The sequence below is a fragment of the Leucoraja erinacea genome, chromosome 16 (assembly GCF_028641065.1).
Source record: "Leucoraja erinacea ecotype New England chromosome 16, Leri_hhj_1, whole genome shotgun sequence".
Classification (NCBI taxonomy): Eukaryota; Metazoa; Chordata; class Chondrichthyes; order Rajiformes; family Rajidae; genus Leucoraja; species Leucoraja erinaceus.
The window spans coordinates 26,055,242-26,073,873 of record NC_073392.1 but is presented as its reverse complement, the minus strand read 5'-3'; the positions used below and the strand labels follow the sequence as shown (position 1 = coordinate 26,073,873).

At 43.3% G+C, this 18,632-nt stretch overlaps 1 protein-coding gene across 4 annotated transcripts in view; it reads left to right on the top strand.

Annotated features, from left to right (window-relative positions):
* Window positions 1–12,492, top strand: part of abtb1 (ankyrin repeat and BTB (POZ) domain containing 1) — a 54,081-nt gene extending 41,589 nt beyond the window's left edge. For 3 of the 4 annotated variants that reach the window (XM_055647973.1, XM_055647971.1, XM_055647974.1), the window contains 2 exons: window positions 2,829–3,029; window positions 8,818–12,492. In XM_055647973.1, the coding sequence (XP_055503948.1) occupies window positions 2,829–3,029; window positions 8,818–9,024 (408 nt within the window). In that variant the 3' untranslated portion in view covers window positions 9,025–12,492. The remainder of the gene's footprint in view (window positions 1–2,828; window positions 3,030–8,817) is intronic. The other variant, XM_055647972.1, reaches the window with a different exon arrangement.
* The last annotated feature ends 6,140 nt before the right edge of the window (window positions 12,493–18,632 follow it).

The window sequence follows — 18,632 nt, the reverse complement described above, 5'->3', positions numbered from 1 at the left end:
GTACTGGAGACACAATCAACTGCTGATGTTCTATGTACAGGAACATGAATGGGAATCTTGATCAATACACAAACGTGGTCGAGGAACTCAACAGGTCAGGCAGTATCTGTGAAGGGAATGGACAGGCAGTGTTTCAGGTCAGGACCCAAATCATTGTCTGTCCATTCCTACCACAATTGTTGCCCGAACCACTGAGTTTCTCCAGCACTTTGTCTTTTGCATTAGAAGGTTTTGGATATGCTCAGCAGGTCAGGCGGCATCTGTGAACAGAGAAGCAATTATCTCTTTATTTTTGTAAACCAACACTTGCAGTTTCTTGATTCTACCTGTTATGGGTTTAGGCGAGATATTAGTCCCATCTGATGCTATATAGTTCTGCACCTCTGCTCCTGAAATGAAATGGCGCTTTCAATTTAAGCCTGGATTGGAATGGTCATTGTGACAGCATATTAGACAGCGGCCAATTAGAAGGGAAATGTTCTCAGGAACTTAAAGTCAACAGCTATTTTGATATTCTTTGAGTTGACAGGTGCCAGCAGTTTTAAAGATGGGATGGTTTCCCCAACTCACCCGTTCCCTACCCGTAGCCCCCACGGGAGGCATGGTCCTCCAACTCAAGCCGTTACCGAACGTAAGATTTCAGCACTCCCCTTGCCTCCCTCACCAGTGCTCTTTAAAAATAATTCCTATTGCACTTGCCCTGCATGTTGCAATAGCAATTCATCCTCCCCCTGCTAGTCTATCCATTGTGGCGTCATCAATTGAGGCTGCCATTGTGATGTCAGCAGTTGAAGCTGGTCGGTTTGAAATTCAAGGTCAATGTCTAGCAGTGTGAATCTGAATGGTGGTTTTTTTAATTTGTCAAAGTCTTTTGCTACTGAGCTATTGTGACATCATCAAAGCTTTAATTTCAAAGTCTTTTGACTTTGTTAGACTTTTAATCTGTAATGACTCGAGAAATAAAGCATAAAATATTCAGATAAGGTGTTCCCAGCCTCGACGGGAAAAATGTCAATCGGAATATGTAAAAATGTTATCGTTACTGCGTAGTGTTTTTGTGAAGATGTAAAGACAACCACATTTACACACACATATACACACGTATAAGATCAGACTTTTAATAAGTATGTGATAGGATGATGATTGCAGTATTAGATTTTGCCACTAGGTAGCAGTGGTGACTTAAACACGTCTATCTTACTTGAAGCAAATGTATTCCTGCTACAAATATTGCCCTGATCTACAAATATCAATTCTAATTTATTAAGGCATTGTCAGGTTTCCAATATGAGCATTTATCTTCTGCGATATTTGAACCAGAATTGGTGTGCTTTGTGTTTAAAGAAAAAAAGAATCAACAATAGTTACTCCAGCAGTCTGTGTTTTCTTTAAGGTTCCAGCATCTGCAGTCTCTTGTGTCTCCCGCATATGAGTATGTCCATTCTGTCTGAATTAGTTATTCGCGAAGGCAACTGGGAGTGTGGTGGGTCACACAGGAGACTCGAATGAATGCCTTTTCCTACAAAACTGTTCTCAGCGAAGCTTGCACGCAATTGCATTTTAGTCTTTGGGATTCTGGTGCACCCTGGCACGTTTTCCACCCTTGTTACCGTGAGAGAGTGAGGCAGTAATACTTTTCAAACTGAGTGCCCTGTAAGCTGCTTCATGGGACAGCAAGCATCAACTATGTGGTTGCAAGCTATGCAGATCTAAAATAATTAGTCAACTAATTGGATTTTATTGGCAGCTTTTATGGCCATTTGCTCTGACAACTATTCATAGTTTAAGCAGATTTACTAAATTACATTTTGTAGCATTCTGCAACATGAATTTGTATTCTGTTCCTCCTACTTTAAAAAAACAAAACAATTTCCACACTATTGTTTCGTGGGAACCTACCACTTGAAGGCACATTGCCTTCTTCTTAATGAGAACACTTGGACGTGACACAAAATCTTTGGTGAGAATTGCATTTTCATGGATATCAAGGCCATTAGCTGGATCACGGGAGGGGCTAGATACTCTGTAGACTCCTTTATGACAGCACTGTCAAATCAGAGTAGTTTATAAACACTTCTAGGGACCTCACAAGGGGCAGAGTTAACCTGTAAACCAGATAGTGCCCATTGCCACTTGAGCAATGCACTGTTGAATTAATGTCACCCAAACGTGGACAAATGGAACTAGCTTAGATGGGGCATCTTGGCCTGCATGAATAAGATGGACCAAAGAGCCAGTTTCCGTGCTGAATGACTATGACTCCAATGTTGATATTCCAAAAGGCAGTCAAAGTCATTGAGCAAAACCTAGATGAATTTGTTTTGTCTGTGTGGAGTTTGCACGTTCTCCCTGTGACCTTGTGAGTTTCCTCCGAGTGGTTCCACTTTCCTCCCGCATTCCAACGACGTGCAGGTTTGTAGGTTAACTGGCTCCTGCAAATTGGCCCTCGTGCATCTGCTGCAAAAGTGGGATAACAGAGAACTAATGTACGGGTGATTGATGCTTTGTTGTGGACTTGGTGGGCGAAAAGGGCCTGTTTCCAGTCTGTATAAACTAAACTAATCTAAAATAAAAGAAAGGAAGGAGAAAGTAGAAACAAAGAACTGCAGATGCTGGTTTATACCAAAGATAGACACAAAATGCTGGCGTAGCTCTGCGGGTCAGGTTGACGTTTCCCAAATCGTCACCCATCCTTTTTTTTCCAGAGATGCTGCCTGAAGCTGGGTAACTACAGCACTTTGTGTCTGTGAAAGAAAGGAAGTTTGTTTCAGAGTCATGACAGAGTGTTACAGCCCTAGTTGTTCTTTTTCACTTTCTCTTGCTTGCAGTTATCCCCGGAAAATGTGTACGAGGTGCTGTGTGCTGCTGACCTGTATCTTCTGCCAGGCTTGAAGAGGCTCTGTGGGAAGACCCTTGCAACCATGCTGACTGAGGACAACGTAGTCAGCACCTGGAGGACTGCCAAGCTCTTCAGACTTTCCCGACTGGAAGACCAGTGCACGGAATACATGGCTAAAATTATAGAGAAGGTAATTTGTTTTCTTTTGGACCGATGGTGTGATGAGTGTGACCTAAATGTTGGCTATCCCCAAATAGATCAAGGTTATTGGAAGCAAAGATAGGATGTAAGGGGGCAGCCATTGTAAGAATTAACAATGTTTTATATTTCAAATTTCAGAAATTAACAGGAAAAAAAGACAACTAGTCTGTGAGAAATGTCCATTGTTTTGCAAATTGATGTGTAAAATTGAAGTGGAAACACAAGAAACAGCAGATGTTGGAATCTTGAACGAAAAGAGTGCTGTGGGTAGTGGGTGGGTCAGGGAGTATCAAGGAGATGATTTTTCAGGTTGGGACCCTGCTTCAAACTGAAAAGACAACATTTTAGGTCAGACCCTTTTTCGGATTGAGGTCTGAAGAAGGGTCCCTATCCAAATTTTGTCTGCCCATTCCTTCCACGGATGCTGCCTGACCCGCTGAGTTCCTCTAACACTTTGTTTTTTACTGCAAGATTAAGTTCTTGGGTTGTTCCATAAGCTATGTACTTGGTATTTGATGAACTGATTTTCAAGCATTTAATAGGAATCTAAGGACCAACCTTTTCTCAGAGGGTGGTGGGTTTATGGAACAAGCTGCCAGAGGTAGTTGAGGCAGGTACAGTAACAACATTGAAAAGACATTTTGATAGGTACATGGATAGGAAAGGTTTAGAGGATCATCTGCCAGATGGGGGCAGGTGGGTCTAGCATAGATGGGGCGGCATGGACAAGTTGGGCTGAAGGGCCTTTTTATGTGCTGTTTATAACTATAAATTTAAGTTATTTCTTTACAAACAAAAACACAACTTTCTCATGTATGAAGGAACAGCTGATGTTGGTTTACACTGAAGATAGACACAAAATGCTGGAGTAACTCAGTGGGTAAGGCAGCATCTCTGGAGAAAAGGAATAGGCGACGTTTCGGGTCAAGACCGTTCTTCACACAAAGTCAGGGGAGAGGGAAACTTTCTCGTTACTAGGGTTGTGTGATGAGTAGCTTGTGGACTCTATAGCTTTGGGCAGAAAAATATGAGGCAAGTCTGTTTTTAAAAAGCAGTCTGGGGCTCAAGGAATTAAAAAAATACTTTTAGGATAATGTATTTAATTTACTGTTGATGCTTGAATCTTTCTGAAAGGCGGGAAGCTTTGACACCCAATTGTCAAAGATTTGTAGGAATATTGTGGATCGGGCTTTGTCCGACCTGCCCATGTTACCCCAGTGCACAGTCTGAGCTCCTGCTGCTGTGTAGGGCTTGCAGCTTGCCTCCTGAATAAGTTAGTTTGGACATTGGGATTTGGCAAAGGAAGGTTCCAGAGGATTAGTGAGCATGGCTGAGTACAGGCAACAGCCCCCCCCCCCCCCACTCTGGAAAATCTAGGTCGCTCTTTTTTTTTTTTGCCGCAGGGATGTATTCAGTTTCTTTCTACAGTTGCCAGCTGTCTTATAACAAGCTACTTCATCTGACACTACATTCCAGGTCTGCTTTTTTGGCCCAGCGCTGAACAAGGTTGTTTTACAGTCTTCATTTTATTGATGTGCGGACCACTAGAGCAAACCTTTGCATGGGGCCATCGCAAGACAAAAGAGGTTTTGTCCATTTTGAGCTGAGGAGGAGGCATATTCTTCCATCTCTACACTTAAGGTTTATGAAGTTTGGAGTTTCCAACTTTGCATTCCGTCCTCATCGTCTTACTTAAGACAGACTATTTGTTATACCATTCATTACAACTATTACAAAAAGCAGCATGGTGACGCAGCGGTAGAGTTTCTGCCTTACAGCGCCAGAAACCCGGGTTCTGTCCTGAGTACAGGGGCTGTCTGTACGGAGTTTGTACGTTACCCCGTGACTGCGTGGGTTTTCTCCGGTTGCTCCGGTTTCCTCCCACTTTCCAAAGACATACAGGCTTGTAAGTTAATTGGCTTTGATAATAATTGTATATTGTCCCCAATGTGCAGGATAATGCTCGTGTATAAGGATCGCTGGATGGCGCGGACTCGGTGGGTTGAAGGGCCTGTTTCCACGCTGTATCTCTAAACTAAATTAAGCTAAAACTCCGGAGTCCCTCATCACACGGTGGACTCTGAACTTGGTGGGAAACAAGAAATTGGTAATCTGATGTCCAAAACATGCACACATACCTAAGCAGGGTGTCTACCTAGTCAAAGGAACATTCCTTTGTAAACAGGCTAGTTATAACCCTTTGGCCCACTGAGTCTACAGCGACCAGCGATCACCTCTTACGTTAGCACTACCTACACACTAGGGATAATTTACATTATTTTTTAACAGAAGCCAATTAACCAACAGATCTGTACGTCTTTGTAGTGTGGGAGGAAACTAGAGCACCCAGGGGGAAACCTACACAGTCACAGGGAGAATGTACAAACTCTGTTCAAATAGCACCCGTAGTCAAGATTGAATCCAGGTCTATAACTCTATCGCTGCGTCACTGTGGCGCCCAGTCATTAAATCATTGGCATTGAGACCTCTTTAGCTGAATAAATTAGCTACTAATATTACATTGGGGAAAGTGCCGTTCCACTATTGAATTGTTCACTGTTACATTAATGTTTTCTACTTTGAAAGAACAATCTTCCACTTCAACTCTGCAGTGGATTTTTTTTTCTACCAATAACAATGCACTTATTTTGTTTTTCCCATAAAGAGCATTTTCATCCAATTAACTGCCAAACAGCTTTGTAGACATTCCTGAGTTGCCTCACATTTCCCAGAACTGGATTAGTTCACTATTTGAGTTCAACCAGTCACCCAGCATTTTTGAATACAGAGGGGCGGCACAATGGCGTAGCAGTAGAGTTGCTGCTTTACAGCGCCAGAGACCTAGGTTCAGTACTGACTACGAGTGCTGTGTGCACGGGGGGGGTTTTATGTTCTCCGGGTGCTCTGGGTTTCCTCCCACATCCCAAGGACATGCAAGTATGTAGGTTAATTGGCCCCTGTAAATTGCAAGGGGTGTTGCTGGATTCAAGAGATCGTGTTGTCCAATGCGTCGCAGTGGCGCAACTCGTACAGCCGCTGTCTCGTAGCACCAGAGAGCTGCGTTCAATCCTGACCTCCTGCTGTCTGCATGAGGAGTTTGAACATTCTGTGACTGCGTTGGGTTTTCTCTGGGTGCTCCTGGTTCCTCCCGCATCCCAAAGACATGCTGGTTTATAGGTTACTTGATCTCTGAAAAATTGCATCTAGTGTGTAGGGAGTGGATGTGAAACATAGAACTAGAGTGATTGATGGTCAGTGTGGACTCAGTGGGCTGGAGGGCCTGTTTCTGTGCTGTATCTCTAACAATTATCTTAATCAATCAAAAAGCCTGCATGTACTTAGCATGGATGGAACGCCTTTACTTTGAAGTGTAGAGATTATTGCTCTGCAGAAAAATGCAGTCATATTCCAAGCAGCATGACAGCGACATACCAGCGCCCCAGGAGATACTCACCCGGCTTATATCCTGAATCGAAGCAGTGCCCCTGATATAAATGACTCCTGCTGGCGTCTGGCAACAATTGCTGTCACTGGCACATTACCTCTGGAAACACTGGCACCGTTGTAAATGCTATGCAGGGATGGTTTTGTTTGAATATTAAATCACATAACCTCAGCAATATTTCTCCCTCAATCAATACACAATACTATTATAATCAAATCCGTTTGAAGAAAGGACCCGACCCGAAATGACGTTTAGGTTTATTATAGTCACGTTGAGCAGCCACAAAGGTGCAGGGCCAAAGACCCATGTTTGATCCTGCCTGCGGGTGCTGTCTGTACGGAGTTTGGACATTCTCCCCGTGATGGCCTGAGTTTTCCCTGGGTTTTCAGTTTTCCTCCCACACTCAAGTCGTGCAGGTTTGTAGGTGGTGTACATAGGTTAGTGTACGGGGTGATTGCTGGTCGGCGTGGACTCGGTGGGGCAAAGTGCCTGTTTCTGCACAGTATCTCTAAAGTCTAAAGTGTATCAAAAGTGAAAACCTTTTGTGTACTATCCAAACAGATCAGACATACAATACATAAACACAGGCAAGTCAAACTCAATTACAATGGAGTAAAGGAAAGATATAGAGGGCAGAATATTAGTATTGATTGGTACAGGTGTCAAGGGTTATGGGGAGAAGGCAGAAATATGGGGTTAAGAAAGAAAGATAGATCAGCCATGATCGAATGAAGACGTAGACTTGATGAGCCGAATGGCCTAATTCTGCACCTATCACGTGAAGAATATAGTTCTCAGCATTGGAGCGCATCAGTTCCAGAGACAAAGTCCAATGTCTGCAATGGGGTAGAGGTGAATCGGACAGTACCCCAGCTTATGGAAGGACCGTTCAGAAGTCTGACAACAGAGGTGAAGAAACTGTTCCTGAGTGTGGTGGTGCGCACATTCAAACTTCTATGTCTTCTGCCAGCCGGGAGTGGAGAGAAGGAGGAGGAATGACCGGGGCGGGACAAGTCTTTGATTATGTTGGCAGCGTGAAGTGTAAATGGTGGAAAGTCTGGTCTGTGTGATGGGCTGGGCTACATCTATAACTCTCTTCAATTTCTTACAGTCTTGGGTGGGCTGTTCCCAAAGGAAGCTGTGATACAACCCTACAGTATGTCTATTCCCTCCACAGAGGTCCTGCAGCACTTTGTGTTTTGATCTGTTAAAATCAGTAACTCACATCGATGCTATCTGTTTCTCAATCCTACTCTAATGACTACACTTTAAAGCAACTCCCTTTAAAGTAACCAGTTTTATAGCAAGTGTTTTGTACATTACATTGAGGACATACTTAATATTTGTGTTCTTTAAACAGTATTGGAAGTAATTCCTGTTTATTTATACCAGCCAAGAGAGTAGGCAAGGTCTCAGATTATCATTTCATTTGAAAGATAGACCTGCTGAATGTGAAGGTCTTGCTCAGGGCTGCAATGGATTGTTGTGCTCTGGTATTCTGAGGTGCCCAGATAGAACATAGAGCAGTACAGCTCAAAAAAAGGCCCTTCGACCCACAATGTCTGTGCTGAGCATGAAGCCAAGACAATCAATTATATACCTGCACATAACCCAATTCCACCTATTTCCTGCATATCCATGTGCGTATACAAATGTCTTTTAATGTCACTAACTTGCCTGCAGCATGTTCCAGGCCCACGTCACTCTCTGTGTAAAAATAACTTGTCCTGCAAAGTTCCTTTAAAAAGGAGATGAAGAGGAATTTCTTTAGTCAGTGGGTGGTGAATCTGTGGAATTCATTGCCACAGATGGTTGTGGAGGCCAAGTCATTGGGTATTTTTAAGGCGGAGATTGACATATTCTTCAGGGGTTATGGGGAGAAGGCAGGAGAATGGGGTTGAGAGAGAAAGATAGATTAGCCATGATTGAATGGTGGAGTGGACTTGATGGACCAAATGGTCTAATTCTGCTCCTAGAACCTATGAACATAAACATTGCCCCACTCACCATAAAGCTATTCCCCGACCAGTATTTGAGTTTTCCATCCTGGGTTCGATTCTGACTGTCTACCCTCTCTTTGCCCCATATTTTTATATACTTCTATCAGGTAGAATATGGCTCAGATGGCAAAATTTTAGAAACATTTCAACTGGTACATGGGTAGGGCAGGTTTAGAGGAATATGGGCCAAACGCAGGCAGGTGGGACGTGTAGATGAGACGTGTTTGTGTGGGCAAGTTGGGCCGTTGGGCCTGTTTCCACGTTGTCTGACTCTATGTGATGAGGGGAAAGGAGGCACCTCGGTTTTAACCACTTTTGCTTGTACTTTGTAGCTTGTGGAGTCAGAAGAGTTTGCACAAGTGGTACAAGATGACGCCACGGCTGTTGAGGACCGACAGGAGACTGACTCTATCCCCCTGGTGGATGATATCCGCTTCCATGTTACCAGCAATGTACAGACTTACAGCGCCATTGAGGAAGCTAATCAGAAACTGAAAGCCCTGGATGAACTCCTGGCTAGATTGGAACTTGAGTGTTAAGTTGCTTTGCAGTTGTGACCGGCTGCATACATCCCATTGGAAGTACTGTGCTAAAAAACGATGAGCTCTTTGCTCAGGCAATATTTTTCATTTCTCGTAAGCTCAACTGCACCTTAACGCGATAAGAATCGAGGACTTTTATTCGAGAGATGTGTCCCATGTTGTTGGCCTACATTAAATGGAAGTTTAAAGCAATAAGATAGAGCCCTAACAACTTTTTAAACTTTCCAACTAGCGCAAAATTATTAACAGTAATCCTCATTTTCCAATCTCAGCAATTAATGTTATCAACTATGCAGTTTCCAACATCAACGATGATACTTCAGTTTGCTGCAGACTTGTTAGAAATCTCTGGTTGCTGAGAACTAAGAAACGCTTCCAAATGCTACCAAACTCTTTATGGTCTGAATCTTAACTGTTACAGTATTTGGATAAAGAATGCTAAATATCAACAGCTTATCTACCATAATTTGTAGAACAAGGAGAATGAACATCAAATCAAATGTCCTCAACTGAAATGTGCTGTTTGTTATTTTGCATCCTTCTTTCAGATGCATCAAGTTTGCAATATTTTCTGTGCTTTTATTTAAGATTTTGTCATTTGCTGTGGGTTTTTTTTTTGTTTCATGAAAGCTTGTGCTGCAAGGATCTGGATTGTTGCAAATTTGCAAAATAATTTAAATGCATTCATTCTTGCATTTCACGCTGTATCCCTTCAATAATAATAATGGGTTTTAGGCGTCAGCTTTGCTAACTTCATGTGCTGTTTTGTTTTGCATTGTAACAATATTCAGTCTGGCCCAGCATCCTTGACCGGCCAGCCAAGAGAGGGTACTGTACTGGCAGGAATGCCGAGTGCCTGCTGTTGTTGGGATCTCTGCCGATCAGGTCACTTTTGGTCCACTGCGTGATGTGAGTCAATGCCATAACTGGTGTTAAATCCCTAAACAAGCAGCTACTATAATAAATGTAGCGACGAATCACTCGCCTAATAAGGTCTGAATGTGTGTTTGAAGAGGCAGTGAGTATAATGTCGTTGCTCCTCCCTCTGAGTTGAAATTGACATTTGCATCTGTAACTATTTAGTTTAACCTCTTGGTAAATGCCAGGGCTGTTTGATCATAAGACATAAGAGCAGAATTAAGTCATTCGGCCCTTCGAGTCTGCTCTGCTGTTTGATCATGGCTGATCTATTTTTCCCTCTCAACCCCATTCTCCTGCTTTCTCCCTGTGACACACTTACTAATTAAGAACCTGTCAATCTCCGTTTTGAAAATACCAAATGACTTGGCCTCCACAGCCATCTGTGACATGAATTCCACAGATTCACTGGGCCTTTGGCTAAAGAACCCTCCCCATCTCTATTCTAAAGGTACATTCTTTTATTCTGAGGCTGTGCCTTCTGGTCCTAGACTCTCCTATTACCAGAAACATCCTCTCCACATCCACTCTATTTAGGCTTAATCGTGCACTTTACCCTAGATTCTGTACTTAGATTTGCATAGACCTGCAAGTAATTTGATCCACCCCGGTCCAATCTGCTAATTTGGTTCATAGTGGCAGCTCTAGCGTTTGCATTTCAAGCTGTATCCCTTCAATAATATAACTTACTTTTTCAACGCCTTCCTTCTTTCAGACTGCAAGCATGGTTCGCTATCTGATGTTGTCGCTCTTACCTGGACCATTCTGTGAGAACGGAGATACGAGGAACTGCAGATGCTGGAATCTGGAGCAAAACAGAAAGTGCTGGAGGAACTCAGCGGGTCAGCCAGCATCTGTGAAGGGAATGGTCAGGTACCATTACGGGTTAGGATCTCCTTTAGACTGACCTGTTCCGACCCGAAATGTTGTCTGTCCATTCCCTCCGAAGATGCTGCCTGACCCGCTGCGTTCCTCCAGCACTGTGTACATTGCTCATTCTGTGAGAATACTGATATTAATGACGGAACCCTTCCTATTTATCTCATCCCAGCTTGAAGATCCCAAGACCAGATCAATCCATCAGTAAAACACAAAGTGCTGGGGGAATTCTGTGGGTCAGGCAGCATCTGTAGAAGGTCTGAAGAAGAGTCCCCGACCTGAAACCTCACCCATCCATTTCCCTCCACAGATGCTGCCTGACCAGCTGAGTTTTGCTCAAGATTTCAACATCTGCAGTTCCTTATGTTTACTAGCTTCTCTGCTCCACGCTCACTCATTGACCAGATGACCACAGATTATCCTTGTGATCACCCTGGTTCCACCACATCAGAGACGTTGCTAGGATTTGAGACCCATCTATGCTGGGGCTCAACTATTTCTCGCATATAAGGATGTTTCTACTATTGGGAGAGTCCAGGACCAGAGGGCACAGCCTCAGAATAAAATGACACCCCTTGAAAAAGGAGATGAGGAGGAATTTATTTAGTCCGAAGGCGGTGAATCTATGGAATGGCGGAGTAGACTCGATGGGCAAAATTACCTAATTCTGCTCCTATGACATGAACTTATGAACATATCTCAATTTCCGCTCTCCAACTCCTCCTCTCCCACCATCTCCAGACCAGTGTGAATCAGCCCACTCCTAATGTTGTCCATAATTGAGGCTAGGATCGGTCAGTCCAGAGTAACACCATCTGACTCCGTATCTTCTCATTAAACATATGAACTATATGTTTATTAAAAGCGTTAAAACCTGTAAAACCTAAAGGAAACTCTGCGCACTTAAGATTCTTGCAGGGGTAAATGCCACTATCTCATTGGAAACTATACTATCACTATCCTTTCCTATCACAATACTAATTATACTTGCACCCTTGTCTTCAACCTTGGCAGTTGGATCCTCCCCTCACCCCTCCACCCACCCACCCCCTCCCTTTACTACCCCCTGCAGCAACTGCATATCCAGTAAGTATTGCTGTGGGGGACATCATTGACTTTGTTGCAAACGACCTGGTTGTAAACACCCAGATGACAAACGCCCATATTAAAATCAATGACTTCCACAACATCATTAAAACTAACCCTACCACCCTTATTAAAACTATCTTTATTAAAACCACCAGTCCTACCCTTGCGCATGACCTGAAGGTCCCCACTAAAACTACCAGGGGATCGGCTACCACCAATATGGTTAAACGGGGGTGACTAATTATACTAAATTTCATTTCATTTTTTTGTTTGGATTCCAGGCTCTGCAGGCATAATATGAGGTTAATTTGCTTTATTCTTTCCATTTTTTTTGTTAAAATATATTTCTCTGCATTGCTCTAATTTGTATTGTACAAAAAATGGAAATTCATATTTAATGATCGTTCTTTAAATGGCTACCAGAAACTATATAGTTTATTTTATCTAATTTAATTTGTATATAATATATATTTCATTTAAAATCTGTTTGGGTCTCACATTAAAAGAACGCTCCTTCAGTTCGGATTCAAAGACATGGGTTGTTCTCTTGTTTATTTAATTATTCCGAGCTGGTTTCCCGGTTCACTGTCGTGAAAATGCTGCAGATTTCAAGTGATGAAATTGAACATTAGGCCAGAGAAGCTTTGCATTTGAAATGTGCTGTGATTTGTTCCCTGTGCAAATGAATGTTAATAAGTTGTGTTATTTATAAATCTCAATATGTTGTTACCAGCAGGGAGTGTATTTTTTTTTTTTTTTAATTCTTGGATGAAGATACTGCTTTCTTCATTGAGAGATTTTTGATTATTTAATAGAAATAGAAATGAGTGAGGTCATTTAGCTTAGGAATACAGCAAGGAATCTGATCATGTATGTCAGAAGTGCAGATGCTGGATAAAATCAAAGGTAGATGCAGTGCTGGTAACCCAGCAGGTGAGGCAGCATCTATGGAGAGAAGGGATGGGTGATGTTTCGGATCGAGACCCTTCTTCAGACTGATGTCGGGGGAGGGGCGGGACAAAGATAGAAAGTAGGCAGAGACAGTGGGACTAGTAGAGGAACTGGGAAGGGGGAGGGGAGGGGGAGAGGAGGGAGAGAGAAAGCAAGGGCTATCTGAAGTTAGAGAAGTCAACGTTCATACCACTGGGGTGTAAGCTACCCAAGCGGAATATGAGGTGCTGTTCCTCCAATTTGCACTGGGCCTCACTCTGACAATGGAGGAGTCCCAGGACAGAAAGGTCAGATTGGGAGGGGGAGTTGAAGTGCTGAGCAACCGAGAGATCAGGTAGGTTACGACGGACTGAGCGGAGGTGTTCAGCGAAACGATGGCTGAGCCTGCGCTTGGTCTCACCAATGTAGAGAAGTCGACGCTGGACGCTGTTGTAACGTAAAGTGCTGGAGTAATTCAGTGGGTCAGGCAGCGTCTCTGGAGTTCCCTCACACTAGTTCTACGTTATCCCACTTTCTCATCCACTCCCTGCATTCTCGAGGCAATGTTACAGATGGCCAATTAACCTACAAACCCACTCGTCTTTGTGACATGAGAGGAAAAACCGGAGCATCCGGAGGAAATCCACGCAGTCACAAGGAGAATGTGCAAACTCCACCCAGACAGGAGGTCAGGATTGAACCTGGGCCTCTGACGCTCCACTATATTGGGATGCAATTCACTTCTCATCATTAGAGACCATGGATTGTAAAGGTCAAGTGTTAAATAGGTTTGAGCCTTCCTGGGATAAACTTAAAATTATTCTGTTCCTATGACGTACTATGGGATTAAATTGGCTGTCTGGTCCAAGTAAGTTCCAGTGACATCAGTGAGTTTGCGGAAGCGGTCACGGACTTCATTGCAATAATAGCCGATAACATTGTCCCCACGATAAGGGTTAGCAACTTTCCTAATCAAAAACCCTGGGTGGACAGGTCCATTTGCGTTGCCTTGAATGCGCGCACCGCTGCTTACAACTCTGGTCTGGCATCCGGAAATATGGACGACTACAAGGTAGAGTCCTACCGACTGTGAAGGGCGGCAAAGGACGCAAAAAGTAGGTACAGGGACAGGATGGAGTCGCAGATGGAGCAGCAGAACACCAGACGCCTTTGGCAGAGGCTACGGACTATAACTAACTACAGGAGCAGCCCTCCCTCAACCGGAAGTGCCGGCACCTCCCTAAATGACGACCTGAACTCTTTCTACACACGATTCAAGACTGGCAACATCACCCCTAGCTCGCCGGCTAACAACAACACCGCCAGCGTGCTGGCTAGCGAGGCTGGAGGGAGATCCTCTGCTCTGCCCAGGACAAGAAAGCGCTGCAGAGAGTAGTGCTTTTGGCCAAACGCACTATGGGAACTACACTCGCCCCCCACTGCAGGACCTATACACCAGAAGGTGCAGATCCCACCTCAGCAACGGACTGTTCCAGCTGCTACGGTCAGGCAAACGCCTCCGCTGTCGTGCTGTGAAAACAGAGAGGATGAGACAGAGTTTCTTCCCACAGGCCATCAGGACTGTAAACTCTTATCTCACCAGAGACTAATTTACTGTTGTGTTGTGTTTTTTTTAAATTGTTGCTTTTTTTCTAACATGTAAATACTGATTCTGTTCTATTCTGTTTTGTAGTTTTTGCACAATCCACAGGCATTGCCACTTTCATTCCATTGCACATCTTGTATGTGTGTGACAAATAAACCTGACTTGACTTGTCTTGACTCAAAAACCCAGCAGCTACTAGTGGTGAAATCTGATGAACAGTTCACTTTCCCTTTCTGATGCCATGAATTTTTCCAGCTGCCGATGATGGTTCACATTCTTCTTGAAGATTTTCACCTGAGTGGAAATATTTGTATAAATACAGGGAAGAAAAAAACATTTTTGGGTGCATTTACTGCTGGGGGTTCTCAGTGGGTCAGGCAGCATCTGTGAATAAAATGGACAAATTGGGTTGGGACCCTTCAGTCTGAAGACCCAAAATATTGTCTCTTTCCTTCCACAGATGCTGCCTGACCCACCGAGTTCCTCCAGTACTTTGTGCTTCTCTCGAGATTCCAGCATCTGCAGTCTCTTGTGTCTGTCATATGTGTCAATTGGCTTCTGTGCTAAAGTGGTGCAATTCTGGTGTGATAATTTTACTTCACTGTTTCAAATTGACGCCATCTGCCACATACACATTGATGTTTGCATCCAGAATCTATAATGAACCTGCTTGGTTGATTTTTGCATTGAAGGTTTGATAGCTGAATAGCACTAACATTGCAGTTTCCGGAAATAAAATGAGCTGCAGAGGATATGCAAATGATTCAGTGATATTTGTGGCGGGGGAATTGGGATTAACTTTTCAAATTTCGAAACTGTTCATCAATGTGTAAACGAGTGTGTTTTAAGTTGGAGTAGAGGAGGCCGGAAGAAAATAAAGAATGCACAAAGCTGTCCAGCTGACACCATTTGTATTTGGTGCCTTTTGAGAGGAAAATCAATGCTGCTTAGTTTTTCCAGAGAAATGCAAATAGACCCAGATGAATGAGGATAGAAAGGGAGAGTGCAAACTTGCAATTATGGGATGAAATAATGTGCAGAAATGAAAGACTGCAAGAATTCAGGAGATCAGGTAGCGTCTGTGGAGAAATGTAAGAGGGACCTCAGGAAGGTAGTTGTAACTAGAATGAGCTACCAGAGGAGGCTATAGAAGTGGATACAATAATGACTTTTTAAAGATATTGGGACATTATATAGGAAGGATTGAGAGGGATAGGGGCCAAATGCAGGCAAATAGGATGAGCCAGGTAAGCCAACTTATTTGCCATGGGCAAGACGGGCCAAAGGGTCCGCCCAGCTCCATGACTTGCGCCGTATCAACTTAAGAACCCAACATCAAAATAAGAGGACAGATTAAATTGGGGGCTGAATTTATGACACCATCCAAGAAGAAATTCTTCCAAGTGTGATCATAAATTTCAATCCCCCCCCCTCCCCACTTCCTACTTTCAGTCTGACCCGCTGAATTACTCCAGCACTTTGTGTCTATCTTTGGACAGGTACATGGGCCGGATAGGCTGAGAGGGATATGGGCCAAACGCAGGTAGGTGGGACTATGTTGGTCGGTGTGGGCAAGTTGGGTCGAAGAGCCTATTTCCATACTGTAAGACTGTTAACTTTTGAAAATTCAGTTAAATTTCTCATTACCCCGGTGGGTTTTTGTACTCCGGTTCAATGCTAAATATATTATTTACTAATTAGAGGGTCTTGAATCTGTGGAATTATCTGCCCCAGATGGCTGTGGAGGCCGAGAAATTGGCTATTGGTTATTTTAAAAGCGGAGATTGATAGGCTCTTTAGTTTAGCTTAGAGGTAGAGCATGAAAACAGGCACTTCGTCTAGTCTACACTGACCAACATTCATCCTTACACTAGTTCTATCCTAAACAGTAAGGGCAACTTATAAAAGCCAATTAATCTACAAACCTGCACGTCTGGGATGGGGGAGGAAACTGGAGGACCCGGAGAATACCCTCGTGGTCACATGGTGAACGTGCAAACTTCATACAGACAGCACCTGTAATCAGGATTGAACCGGGTCTCTGGTGGTGTAAGGCAGCAACTCTACTGCTGTGCCAGTTTATACTAGAGGTGGATTTATTTCACCCAGAGGGTGGTTGATGTCTGGAATGCAAACCTTCAAGTTAGATACACTTTTAACATTTAACTAAACACTTGAGGCACCATGGCATAGAGTGCTAGTGAGTGGGATTAGTATAGTTTGACATTTTATAAGCCGCAGAGCACGATCTTAATTTGTATGTGCAGGACCATTAACCATAAAATGTTCCTATTTGAATTCACTTTATGTCCTTTTTCGTAAACTAACATCTACAGTTCCTTGTGTCCGCATTTTGACTGTTTCACTGCAAAATCTCAAGGTGTGCCTAGCTTGAAGAAGTCCTCCTCTCCCCTCCCCTCTCCCCACAATAAGTCAGAAGGGACCTGACCTGAGACGTCACCTATCCATATTCTCCAGAGATGCTGCCTGACCCGCTGAATTCCTCCAGCACTTTACATCCGTTTTTGTAAACCCGCATCTGCAGTTCCTCGTTTGTACAATTCGCAGAAGGATTAGTTTAGTAAATTTTGACTTTGAACTATACTGGAAACGAAAATACAGATGACCTGACCAAGATTCCTGTACGGAAGGTGTTAAAGAGTGAAGTGAAAGGTAGAGTAATTTAGAATTGGAATTGCTGAGTTTACAACTCGAGTAGTAATAAAGTGGCCATGAAGGTGAAGTATCAATTAGCTGTGTTGAATCTTCAAACAATCTGTTTCTTTCCTTAGCCTAACAGTTGGCAACATATTAATGTTGAGATCACTGCTGGAATATTATATGCAGTACTGCGAAAATGTGATATATTTATTGGCTGTTAGTGCAGTGCGCTAGGCCGTAGAGAATTAACTTGTATAATGGTCCAAATCCTTCCTTCCATTTCAAGATGTTATCGCCCTGTACAAAAAGGGGGAAGGTACCACTGTTTAGTTTGTTTAACCTCTGGTAAATTTCACCTGTAATCCTTTCAGCGGAAAAAATTGCTCATTAGAATGAATGTATTCACGGAACACTCTCCCCGCACCTGTCCTGCTCTGCTGCAATGGATGAAAACAGTAGGAGTCCTTCCTTCCATATTCAAACCTTCAACCTTGTGATTATTTCATCAATCCCACTTTCGTCATCGTTATGTGTTTTAAAAAAAAAAAAATTTGAAACTTGGCAGACAGGAATTTGACCTGTATTGTTGGTACAATAATGAACATTATAGACTGTAAAAAGAAACAGTGTGCTGGAGTAACTCAGCCTGTCAGGCAGCATCTCTGGAGAACATGGATACATGTTTTGGGTCGCGATCCTTCAGACCGACTGTGGGGAAGGGGAGCGAAATGGGGAAGAAAAGTGGGGGCATGACAAAGCCTGGCAAATGATAGGTGGATACAAGTGGCTGGGTGTAGTTTAGTTCATTATTGTCACAAGTACGGAAGTACAGTGAAAAGTGTTTTATTGCGTGCTATCCTGATTACAATCAAGCTGTCCACAGTGTCATTGTAATTTAATTTATTAGCCAAATATGAAAACAAAGCATGTAAACCATACAAGGAATTTGATTTGCAGTACAGTCATACCAAAAAGGCAATGAAAAATGCAACCACATAAAAATCTACCATAAACATCCATCACAGCATCCTCTCCACATTCCTCACTGTGATGGAAGGTAATAAAGTCTTATCTTCTTTCTTCCTTTCTTCAGGGGAGTCGAACCATCTGCAGTCAGTGCGATCGAAGCTCCCGTGATCGGGGCGATCGAGGTTCCCACGGTTGGAGCTCCCGAAGCCAGTCCCAAACCAGGGACCTTGAGCCCCACAATGTTAAAGTCCGCAGGCTCCCGTGGTTTGGAGCTCCCAAAGTCGATCTCTGGCAAAGGGACCGCCAGCTCCCGAGACGTTAAATCCGCAGGCTCCCGTGGTTTGGAGCTCCCAAGGTCGATCCCAAGCGAGGCAGCAAGCTCCACGATGTTACACCACAATGCAGACGGAGATACGATAAGGAAAAAGTTGCATCTCCGTCAAAGAAAGAGATAAAAAAAGTTCCTTCCACCCCCCCACGTAATACAAAATTAAAGATACACTAAAATAACATTTAACTACAGACTAAAAAAACAACAAAGAGAGAAAGGGAA